The 12,279-nt window shown below is 44.2% G+C and overlaps 2 protein-coding genes across 7 annotated transcripts in view; one reads left to right on the top strand and one right to left on the bottom strand.

Moving 5' to 3' along the window:
* The window catches only part of WASF1 (WASP family member 1), an 86,865-nt gene extending 83,929 nt beyond the window's left edge, over positions 1-2,936 (bottom strand). For 2 of the 6 annotated variants that reach the window (XM_053973071.1, XM_053973070.1), the window contains exon 1: positions 2,557-2,935. The gene's annotated coding sequence lies outside the window, so the exon portion shown is untranslated. Of the gene's footprint in view, positions 1-2,160; positions 2,527-2,556 lie in introns of those variants that run through there. The other 4 variants (XM_053973073.1, XM_053973072.1, XM_053973074.1 and 1 more) reach the window with 3 other exon arrangements.
* Positions 2,937-3,068: 132 nt separating this feature from the next.
* Positions 3,069-12,279, top strand: part of CDC40 (cell division cycle 40) — a 37,268-nt gene continuing 28,057 nt past the window's right edge. The window contains exons 1-2 of the mRNA XM_053973068.1: positions 3,069-3,724; positions 11,968-12,054. Of these exons, the coding sequence (XP_053829043.1) occupies positions 3,530-3,724; positions 11,968-12,054 (282 nt within the window). The 5' untranslated portion in view covers positions 3,069-3,529. The remainder of the gene's footprint in view (positions 3,725-11,967; positions 12,055-12,279) is intronic.

Here is a 12,279-nt window from a genome sequence, read left to right as displayed (position 1 = left end):
AAAAAAAAAAAAAAAAAAAAAAAGAAAAAAAAAAAAGGATAAAAGGTAAAAGCCAGGCTTCTACTGCTCAAGGAAGCACTCTCTTAAAATACTTCTTCCTCTTTCCTTTCACCAGGGGAAAAGACATCGTAATACTTGGTATAGTATTTACCACCAGGAGTAACAACAAACAAGGGTTAAAAGGCTCTCTTGATATGTAAAAGTGCTGTACAAAGGGAGAGAGTTTTTGCTTCTTTTGTTTTAATTTTCCAAAGGAAGATAAGTGACTGCAAGGAAAAGCAGCAGTGAAGAAGCTGGATGGAAAGCAAAGCCAAGCAACCCAAACCACCTCCCACCCACTACTTCAGTCTGCCTCGGAACCAGCAGCATCCAACGCATAACATAACACATTTTGTGGAACTCAGTTAAAAGAGAACATACAGCATACAGTAATCAATGAGCAGAGCTTTTTAGAAAAGCTGTATCATCCTTTCAGTTTGTTTTATACCGATCAACCCCTTCTTGAAATTACAAATATGCCACTGACAGTCACGATAAGCCAGTGTATTAGCTCAACACAAATGACCAGCAGAAACTCCTCAGCTTTTTTGACAAAGCCAGATTTTAGATCATGGTGTATATTAGCCATCTACACTTTCAAAGCATAGTCAGGTCAGTTTTTCATAGCCAGAAGCGACATTGGCTTGCTTGCTGAAAATTAATCTTTGCTACTATTTAAGCAACAAGAAACTTCAGACAGTATTGCCCTGAATGCCTTCACATGGATTTGCTTATCTACTACTGCTGGTACCAGAAAGGCAGCTAATTTAAACCTGTAAGTGATTTTCATAGGTTCTACAACAAAAGCACCCAGAATCCCACATGATTACATTTCACTGGCAAGCGAACTTGGATGCTTGGACACAACATAGTTGAACATACTTATGTCAGCTACCAAAGCTTTGTGACTCAAACACCTAAAATTCAAGGTTAACAAGGCAGAACTACTTTAATGATTTCCAACACAGTTCTCCAGATAAAAGATCACAAACTGGTTGCACAAATAGGCCTTGAAATTTTTCACTTTTCAGGAAGCACACCTTTAAACTTCAGACAATACCTACAATCTGCATGCCAAGAGAAAAAGGAATGCAGTCATATGGAATCAGTTAACAATTGCTGCCAATAAACCAATTGACTGCAGTGAAAGAGCCCCTTTTGATATTAATAAGCAGTGATTCATGTGAAGCTCATATAGCTTTCCTTACTTAGGGATTCATCATCCATAGATTTAAGATGAAAAAGTCAGCTTATTACCATATGAAATGCTAGTTCAATGCAGCATATTTCAGCTGTTGGAGATGCAAACAAAAGGTCTTGGTGTTTAAATGTGTGAGACTTTTACCTAAAATCTTTTTTGTATGCAAGCATACAAAAACATAGCATACCTGCGTCTAACAGAACAGATCGTAATGCAGCACCTTGCTCCACTCCACACTATGAACACTTTCTGTATGCCCTCTACATTTATTCTAACCCTTTTTAAAAAACAAATAAAACCAAGTGATACCTTCTCAAGCTAAGAAAACAAACCGTGGCTGCTGAGAAGGGTGGAAAATTCAAAGTAGAGCATTTAATCAGATTAAATGCCACCGTGTCACAATTAGATGTCACTGTGTGCTCACTTTAATTCTGAAAGCACATGCAGCTCGAAGGGAAGTCATGGCACTGTACCGCTCCAGGTGCAAGCGCGTGCAATGCACACACCTGGCGCTACAGCCGGCCCTTGCCCGGCGCTCCGTCCTTCCCATTTCTCCTGTCCGCGGGCGCGCAGGAGGGCGTTCGGGAGCGGCTTGGGAGAAGTTGGAACCTACGTGCTTCTCCTCGCTCCCGGCCATCCCCCGCGATCTCCGAGCCCTCCTAACAATGGTAGCAGTGTTCCAGCGGGCAGCTCTGCCCTGGAACTGGACCGAATCCCGCTGCGCTCCGACCGGCGGTCCCGCCGCCCGTCCGCACCTCTGCCCTCTCCAGCCCCGGTCCCCGCGGCGGGGACGGGCGGGAGGGGACGGGAGGGGAGGGGAGGGGAGGGGGCGCCTCTCCCCGCACCTGGCGGCGGTGACGTCACCCCGCCGCCCCCCGCCCGCCCGCCCGCGCGCTGACCCCGGCCCCGCTCCGCCGCACCTTCCGCGCCGGCCGATCCCGCCGCCGCGCCGGCCGCGGGCACACGGGGCGGCCGGGAGCGGGAGAAGGAGAGGGAAGCGCCGGGCTCCGGCACAAGTGCGGCCCCCTGCTCTCCTCCGCCTCGCAACACGCCCCCCTCGTGCCCCTGCCCGCGGGGGAGACGGAGGAAAGCGGCTCCGCGGCGTGCTTCCCCGCTTCCCTCCATCACACCCTCCCGCCGCCGCCCCCCGCGCGGGCGCGGACAAAGGGGAGGGGACCAACACCTGGCGAGCGCCGGTCCCTTTGTGGGGTAGGCGCGTCCCGCAGCCCCGCCGGCGATGGGGAGCGGGGGTCGGTCCCTCCCGCCCGCCCCAGAGACCGAGAGGGAAGGAAGGCAGGGGGGCGAGGGGCACTTACTCGCCTGCCCTCGCTGCGCACCTTCACGCCGCTCAGCCTCAGCCCCTCCCTCCGCGGCCGCCGGGGCGCTGGAAGTTCAGGCGGCGCCGGCCATTCCCAGCAGGCGGCTCCGTGTTTCGGGGGGCGGCGGCGGGCGCGGAGCGTCCCCGGCGGCTTCACAATAGACACCGGGCAGCGCGCGCGTGTCTCTGTGTGTGTGCGCGTGTGTGCGCGCGCGGGGGGCGGGGCCTCTCCCGGCGCGCCGAGCCGGGCGGGAGGGAGCGGGGGGGGAAGCGCTGTTTACCCGGCGGCCGAACCCGGCCGCCCCCCCCCAGCGCCCGATGCTCGGGCTGGTCCATGCGCCGCCGCCCCCCACCCCGCGGGCGGGCAGGTGGTACAGTCCGGCCCGCCGGGCTCCCTCTCCCCGGCGCGGGCGGGGCGGGGTCCCGCCGCTGTGACGTAACAGAAGCCGGCTGCGCCGGTGACCAATCAGCGCGAGGGGGCGGAGCTCCCCGGTGCACGGCGCGGGGCCGGGGCGGTGGGAGCCCGCGGGTGACAACCAGGGGTCTTCCGGGGCCAAGCTCTCCACTCCGCTGCCTTCTGTTGGAAAGACAGCGAAGACGCTTTGTGTGGGGGAAGAAGTGGGCGGCTGGAGTTCTCCCCGGGCTGTTGAATATTTTCCCCTGCCGCCGCGCAAAGTGAAGGCGAACGCCGGGGGGGAAACTTCCGAGCGCGGCGCCGCGTTGCATGCTGGAGCTTGTAGTTCTGCTATGGAGTCCTGAAAGGTTAAGCACCATCAACAGCCAAGTGGGATGTTCTCCCATTAAGTGCCTGTATATCCCGTAACAAAATTTATCCTTTAGAGTGTGTTTTCTGTTTTAATAAGTCACAGTTTTAAGACGCAGCTCCACCCCGCTCCTTCTGCGGGGGAAGGGACGCCTCGAGCCTTGCGGAGCTGCCAGGACCTGCCCGTCCCATCATCCCCCGCGCCAAGATGTCGGCGGCGATCGCCGCGCTCGCCTCGTACGGCGGCTCCGACTCGGAGCCCGACTCGGAGCCCGAGACCGAGGGCGGCTCCCAGCGCTCCGCCGCCGTGCTCGCCAGCCGCGATGCCGTGCTGCACCTCCGGGCGCCGCCCGCCGCGCCCCCGGCCCTGCCCGTCGATGCAGCCCCGGAAGTAGCCGTGAAGGTAGGCAGCCCTCCGGGGCCCGGGCCGCCCGCCTGCCCGGCGTTGTGTCCGCACCGCCGGCCTGGGGACAGTGCTGGGGGCAGCCCCAGGCTGGGAGAGCGGGGCGGAAAAGGCGCGGTGCTGGTAGGGGTGCGTTGCCGTCGCCCGGCCCTGCCCTGCCTTGCCTGGAGGTGTGGGGGTCGGAGCTGTGGAGGGGAGGGCGTGTGTCGGGGAGCTCCCGTGGATCCAGCCGCGGGTGTCAAGTTTATTAAAGCTTGTTGGCTCCATATCAGAGCGTGCCTCGATTCCAGTTCTTTAGATACTTGTTTGCTGTTCCCTGTGTAAGGTGTTTTCCTGTGTGGTTTTCTCGAGTGATGGGGTGAAGTCGATACTTGATAGAGTGGCTGCAACTGAATCCTCTTCCAAAGGGCAGCCTGAAAGCTGGTTGGTGTTTCTGTTTCGTTATTGCTGGGGGAACCTTTATTTTCCAAGTTCAGTATCACATTGGCTCACTTTTGTGATACCAGAAAGGGAGTGGGGAAGGTTCTGGTTTAGCTTTGGGATTTTTTTGTACAGGCAACAAATTTCTAATCAAAAGCAGGCATCTTGCGATGGTAACTGCCATTGTTACATTCCTGCTGCCACATGCTCAGAAAAGTTTTTTGCCTAGTGACCAAGAGGTGGATGGACTCTTTCACTTTGTTGTCATTAGTTAATTCATAACACAATTTATCATATTTTTCTGTAGATGTTGTGCTGTGTATGGTGACTACATTTGTCTATCTCTTAGAGCTTGGAAATCTGGCTTCTCAAGTCGCAGCAATCAGCAGGCTGTCTTGTGCACATTTGAAAAGAAATGCTAATTAACATCTATAATATTTCCTGAGTGTTAGTGATAAGTGGCAAGTAGCACTGGATGTGCTTTCCACCACCCTTAAGCCTCTAGCAACAGGTTTTCCCTTTGCCTTGCCAGCACAAAGGTTTATGTAGTTGCTCAGGGACTGGCAACTACTGGCAACCACAGCTTGCATTTTTGGCAGTTGAGAGTGTGAACCTGAAATGGTTGGTGTTCTCCATTCTAACTGTTTTATCTGTTTCTGGTTCAGAATTTTGGCTTGTTACCTGCCCAAAGACTTATGTATGTTTTAAACAGGAACAGGTCCTCACTCTCTTTAATAGCAGGTGTCATTGTTAGCACATTCAGCTAACATTTTGGGCTACTGAAGTGTGTTAGCACATTCAGCATCTGGGCTACTGAAGTGTGCATATCAAATAAAGCCCTAAAATGTTACTCCTACATGTATTTAATTTTACAGTTGAAATCTGCTGAGTCCTTGTTTCAAAGTACATCATAGTTACATAAAGTCACATTTCTATGAAAATAATTATTCTGCAATTGAAAGCTGTACTAATGGTTGGTAACTGTGTTTTAAAAGTTTGAGGGGGTGGCTTTTGTTACACCCTCTTCTTACAGTCTGCTTCTTGAAACAGTTCTGTTGCTGATCTTGATGTTAAATTGCTCGTAATACATAACGGCTATAATTATTGGGGACTCCAGTCCAGTAATACTTCTACTCTCATTCTAAACTGGAAAGCCCACTGGATGAAAGTTGCATGTTTCTGTTACTGTTTTTAACACCACTAAAATCACTTGAGGAAAGACAACAGAGGATGGAAGTTTGTGCTTCTGGTCCCTTCATGCAGAAAAAGATAGGTTGTAACTGCAGGACATTCAGAGAGGGACAGCTGGGCTGAAGAAGGGTTCTGCTGCTGTAGGAGGAGGTAATGAGAAGGCCAAACCAGACAGTTGAGGTGTAAAATATGACAGACACCTACAAAATCATTAAATGGCACAGAAAGGGAGTTAAATACTCACTGTGTCTTCCATTACAGCAGCCATAAGCTGTCTAGTAGGAGTTAGGTTCAAAGCAAATAAAAGGATACAGCTCTCCATGCAATGTGTAGTAGGCCTTACTGTCATGCCAAGAAGTACAGTGTGTTGAAGAATTTTGTTAAAAGGAGAGTCTGGACAAGTGCTTGGAAGAGATCCATTGAAGAATGAGGTGTCAATAAGTATGCAGATTTCCTCAAGTCTCACCAAGACCTGTTGGGAGAGTGCAGAATTATCATCATATACCCTTGGCTCTGCTCTTACTCTCCCCTAGATGCCAAGTTTCCATAAGGGAGATGTTTTCTTTTGTGGGAACAGTGGACAGGGTAATCAGGATATTTTCTTTCTCCAAATACATCATCAAGGAGTAGGTAAGCATGACAGTGTTGTAAATAGAGGCTGTTCAAGAAGGGGAAGGGAGCGCAGTTGCCAACAACCAGGCAATTGTCAAACCCAATTACAATTAGTTTCCCTACAGTTTCAACTTCTATGAAAAAATCACCCTAACGCTGCTGACAGTTCTATCTTCACTTTTGAATTATAAGTGTAGAAGGAAATTCAGGAAATTGCACCTTCTGTGAAGAAATCACTTCACAGGAACCATTGTGGCTATAAGCTTTACTTTTGAGAGAACAATTATTTTTTGATCTCTGTCCAGGGTAAGGCTCAGATTGGAGCAGATTTTATGATACTTCCCTGCAGCATGCCCTTCAGTAGTCTTGAGGAGAGGACATTTAACTGGGTTAAAATAACTAGGCTGGCTCAGCTCAGTACAGGAGCTGGAGGATCTGTGTTGCCTTTTATGTGAGAAGGGATCGGAAGTGTCAGTTCTCTTTGAATCTAGTTTACCTTTGGCACTATGCAGGTTTCCAGAGAAGTTTTGCATAAGGGGAGGAAATAGACTTCAGTCACTCTTCTTAATGTTTTTTGAAACCTAATCCTGCCAGCTATGGAGAGAAGAAAGATATAAAGTGGCATGTGACAATTCTGTAGTGGTGGTTGAACCTTAGTAGACTTGGGAAGTGTAACTTGTTAGGAATGTTTGTTTTCTTTGACATGGTGGTTTTTCAAACTCTCTTTGACACAAAATATCTTGTAGGGAGTAGATGTTTAGAACTTGTCATCCTGCATGATCCTGGGAATCTAGCCTAGTTCAACAAAACCATTTAGCATATGCTTTTCTTGCTGGTTTATTTTTATTTTGTTGAAGTTAGTGAGGCAGTCATTTACTGTTAGGAGTGCATGAATGGATAGAAAGAATAAAAGCTGATAACAGCCGTGTATTAATGTTGGAGCTTCACTGCAAGTGCTATTTATCTCTTGGTAATAAATTTGTAAATCTTTAGAATGAGATAATGTGCATTTGACAGCCCAAGTGGTTTAGGCAAAAATAGATAAGTGACAAACTGCTTAAGTCTCAGTGGCTCATGGGATGGGGTTTTAATGTACCACATTTTAATGTGATCGATAATTAAAACTAATTAAATGTTATGCAAAGCAGCCTGCCCTTTTTTAGCTATTTGACTGACTAGTAATGACTTTACCTGGGGAAATCGAATGTTGTAGGTTTATTATCTGAATTGTCCAGAAAAAAAAAGAAAACCCCCCAACATATAGACATCAAAACTCTCTGCTTGCATGAGATGAAGCTGGAAAATATAAGCCACATTATAGTCTTTCAAGGGAACAGAGTTAGCATCCAGTGTTGCAGTACACAGTGCACCTTGATCTTTTTATTTAAGGCTTCATTTTGTTGCCTGTTACAGGGATTTTGCTGCTGTTTAATTTAAGAAATATTTTTTGTGTGCACCTAAAGAAACTTCTAGCAAGCTTTTTGACATAATTTTGTTATTACTGAACTATTTTTTATTCTATAAATTAAGTGATTTTCTTAGAAAGTAACACTATTGTTTTACGGCATTTGGGTAAGAGTTTTTTTTGAAAAAAAAAGAGGACTGTTTGAGGAACCTGTTAAGGAGGAAAGTTAATTTGATCTACTGTATTTGTAGTCTAAAATCTCCTATTTCCTGTCCTCTTTCTCTTATGCTTTAAAGTGGCCAAGCTTTTTGACTGAAGGACTGTAGGACTGAAGGAGCATGCCTTGAAAGGAACCAGACATTTGGTGATCTCTGGGAAGTTATAATGAAGCACCCCCTTGTCTACACTTAGCATCAAAAGCTTCTGTCTCAAGATAGATTCCTTAGGCAATGCTAATACTCAAGAGTACAGCACTGTGTGGCATTCCTCTGTAATGGTGTGATTGTGTTTTGTTAAACAAAAGGTGCAGAAGGACAGCATTTAACTATCAAAATATTCTTTTTACCTCATCAAATTATCTCTGAACTGTAAAGCAACCTGTTGCAAGTTAGTAGACATCACATCTATTTTTAAAAACCCCAAAACAGCATACTAACACAGTAAGTAGTTTGGTGAAATGACATCATCTGCTTCTTTTTGCCTTGTATCAGCAGTGATTCTTGCATCTCTGTGGACAGACATTAATTCAACCTGTCTACCAAACTTCAGTGGATCTATGGAGTGAACCTTTTCAGGTTTTGATTGTCCTTATTTATGCAAAGTTGTATAATCTGAATCTCTTCTGTGCTGAATTAGATTGCTCAATTTTTTTATTCAGGTCATATTTTCTTAGGCCTTCAATGATGTTTTCTTTTTTTTTTTCTTTTGAACTCTTTTCAGTAGCATGTGTCTTACCTGATGTGTGGTATCCAATGTAGCCACTGTATTTCAGTTGGGTGCTTGTTACAAGTACTGAGAAAAGCAGAGAGGTGACACATAGAGTTAAGTCTGCAGCTTCTTCCTATCATGTTTTTCAAGATAACCATATTCAGTAAAACATAACTTCCTAAATTCCTAACTTCCTTAATTCTTCGGTTCCAGGTTATGTGGGGTGTACAGCCCTTTAATGATATTACAGCATGCCATAAAGCCCATATTAATACAATTTCTGAGTTGCACTAAACACCAGCTGCTTCTCTGCCAGTCATGCAGCTGAACTTTTCACTTTCTCCAAAGGAACACTGTATCTGTTTGAGAGCTTTTTGACCCCCCTTTTTATGGTTCCTGTGCCTTTGAGAATGGAAGTAATCTAGGATAATACTTAGCCCTTCACTGAAATCACACATGCCCTCCTCTTTCAGCTTAACTACTGATCATTTCCTATCCCACAGAGCCACTTGTGTCACACTTGGCACACACGGTGGATTGCTCACCGTAGACTTTTAGATAAATCATTCCTGTGACCAAAGGAAACGCTACAGCACAGCAGAGAGGTGATCTCTTAGATTACCTTATCTCAGTCACAGCTCTGCCAGACTGCTGTTCCTGTGATCCCTTCCCTGTCAGCTGGAGCTATGGCAAAATGCATCTGGAATGCATGCAGTTAAGGCTGTTGCCAGCATAAAGGGACAGTGTTGTGAGACCTATATTACCTTTTCTTGCTTTCTGGGTTCTAGAAAGATGAGTTCTACTGAAATGGTCTTCTGGCAATGCATGCAGTTGTACTTAGAGATCTTCACCATGTGCAGAGGTTGTCGATGAGTTCTCTCATCTGGAAAAAAAAAAATAAAGCCACAACCAAAATACACCAATGCAGATAGCTTGTCATTTGGTGAAATGAATGATGGGCTAGGTTAATATTTTTAATGTTTCTGCTACCTACTAGACTCTCATCATGCTGTACAAAATGGCAGTTACCAGATGTTGACCAAAGGATAATTTCTCTGCTGCAATTTGAACTCTTGCCATGGACTAACATTTAGCAATATGTTGTTTCAATACTTTATATTCTTATCAAGATTTCAATTTTTAAAAATACTGAGAAAGTAGAGTGAGTAGTTGGACTACATTCAAATTATTACACGGTTTAAAGCAAAATGACGTAATGGAAAGATAACAATTATGTGCTTCAGCAGCATGTTATGAGATTGTCATTTGATGCCCTAATATATGAAAATGTGAACAGGACTGGAGGTCTTGAGAAGCGTAGCTCTTATAAATATAACATGTGCTTCAATTTCAAGGCTCGGTGGTTTTCACACAGAAAAAATGTGCCTGTGGTGGTCTAGGAGTGAACATATTGTGTGGCTTTCAAGTGACTCAGCACTGTTCCACCAGCAGCGAAGTAGAACCAGAATTACTGTAATCCTCCAGCAGAGGATCAGCTTCTATGGCACAATCTGTTTCTTTTCTCAATTACCAAGCAACATATAATAGAACTTCACAGGAAGAAAAGAGGAGGAAAAATAGCAAAACTGAAAAATTCTTGGCATTTTTGCAAATCTGGGGGTTTTTTGCTTTTTCAGATTAAAGAGCAGGAAAAAAACTGTCCTAATTTCAAGTACGCTGATCAGTGTTTAAATGTCACTAACCACTGGTCAGATAAATTTTGCCTTATTATCAATTATATTAATTTTTATTTTCTCAAATGTTGCTTTTTGTGGACAAGATGTGAGGTGTAGCTGGAAGAGTAAGCTGTATGATATAACTTGAAAAAGCTGTCTGTGGAAAATGTCCTCATGACAAGGAGCAGTGAAAGGAAGTGTAAGTTTGTAGGTAACATGGGTTAGGAAGTGGTTTTGGTATGCTCCTATTCTGACTGGGGACATGTGTGTTTTTTGCTGAATGATAGGATTAGGCCTGCTGTGCTGTTTGCAGGCAAGTTCATGGTGTATGAAAGTCAGGGCTGTGAATGTATCAGTAGTTGTTGACATCTAAGCCCAGTGAATTGGAAGGGTGGTGTGATGAGAAAAATGAGGTCAGACCTAGAACTGGTAGTGCTGAAAGTTTAGGCAAGATCATTGCAATGCCTGGATCTGCCTGTCAAAATAATTGATAACGTGGTGAGAGTAAAGCTTTCTGGTTGGACTTAATAATTCTACTAAGACAGTGGCCTTAGTAGAAAAACAATTAGTAGGATTGTTGATGTCATGTTTTTGTTTTCTTTTGAATTTTTTTGACATCCTTTTATTTTCCTTTGTTGAGCAGTTTTAATCAAATATACCCAGGTAACAAGCCAAAGATCTTTAGGTACTGTTTCTCTTTTCTGTGTTCTAGAAAATCAGGTTTTAAAATCTTTTAAATTTTGTATGCATGAGCAAATTTGTAATTGACCTGCTGTTGAACTGGGGAGAGAAAAAGCTTCTTCTAGTATTGTTAGCTATTCTCTTATGTCAGAGAATAGCTAACAATATTAAACATGTTAAGAATGTGCCATTTTGTCCTTTCAAGATACTGTAATATAAAGCAAGATTGAGTTTATTTGAGATAATTTTCTGTTAATGAAGCAACTGCTAAAATCTGGTTGTCTGTTGTGCCACTTTCTTTTGTAAGTCACAAATGCTTTGGGATCCTGTTGTAGGTAAGCACTGACTAAGCAATGATGCTAAGATAGCTTTTTCAGTATGATTACTAGGCATTTTGTCAGTATACTAGCACATTCTGTGTCCTTTTCAATTGCTGTTTTTCTAGAATAAAGATACAGGAAGCAATGGCAGTAATAATTCTGCAAAATAACATTCTCCTTCATTAACTGAGGTCTTGAGGGAAGGGGTTCTGATGTGAAAGAGCCTTCGTAAAGCTCTGAAACCAGGTCTTTTTGGGCATTGCTACCTTGTCAGCCATTTTCTTTCTTCTCTGTCTTCTATTTCAGCTGCATGTGCCCTTCTGAATTTTTCCCTGTGAGTTGCTTGAAGCTATTCTTTTGCTTAATCCCTCTTTCTTGTCCCTTCATCTATCAAGTTAAATTTTTGTCACATAAGACTTGCAAATGTGTTTAAGTACTAAAGCTGAATTACATTTACACCTTTCAGTATAAAAATGTACCTTTTGGAAATAAGGGATTATTGGATTCTATGAAAGTCATTGTTATAATTAATGTTAGTATGTAATGTTGGTATGTAATTTTTTTCTTTGCAACTGTCTTTCAGAATAGTTACTTGTGATTTCTGCCTTCTACCTTTTGTAGAGTTCTAGTTTTCATACCTTTATATTAAATTCATGACCATTTTAGTTAGTTTTTCTTTACAAGTCTGGTTTTCAAGCATCCTAACAAAAAGCTTTCCTTCAATCTTGCTGCTGTTTTTAAAATGTGTGCATGAAATCTTTAAATAAAAAGAAATAATTTTTCACATGCAAAAATCTTCAAGTGTTTTAGACAAGTTTCTCAGTGACCACCTGACACTGGTTTTGCAATCAATATTTTTGTAAAATAGAAACTTTGGTCAAGGTGCTCTTTCATAATGCTTGAAGTGTCAACTTTAACTACAGCCCTGATTTGGACTGAGAGAAGGTAATGTCATATATTTAAATGTCTGTGTGTGAAAAATGGGTTATTAATATGTCTGTTTTATTTCAGGAAGATGTGGAAACAGGAGTCCACCTTGATCCTGCTATCAAGGAAGTTCAGTACAATCCCACTTATGAAACTATGTTTGCACCTGAGGTAAGAAACAATGTTGGTTTTTAGAGCAGAAACACCTTTGGCTTAAAGGAAAGAGGTTATATAAATTTTGTGTGACTTTCCTATAAGACAACTTCTTTGGATGCTTGCTGCATTTTGGAATATAATTTGAGCAAACAAAAAATAGAGTCTACACAAGCGTGTTGGTATTTTTAGTGCTTGAATTTTAATATTCTGCATAAAGCTTTTCTAAGAAGATAAAATGTT

Source organism: Vidua macroura, chromosome 3 (assembly GCF_024509145.1).
Source record: "Vidua macroura isolate BioBank_ID:100142 chromosome 3, ASM2450914v1, whole genome shotgun sequence".
In the NCBI taxonomy this organism is placed as follows: domain Eukaryota; kingdom Metazoa; phylum Chordata; class Aves; order Passeriformes; family Viduidae; genus Vidua; species Vidua macroura.
This window is presented reverse-complemented; position numbering and strand designations above follow the sequence as displayed.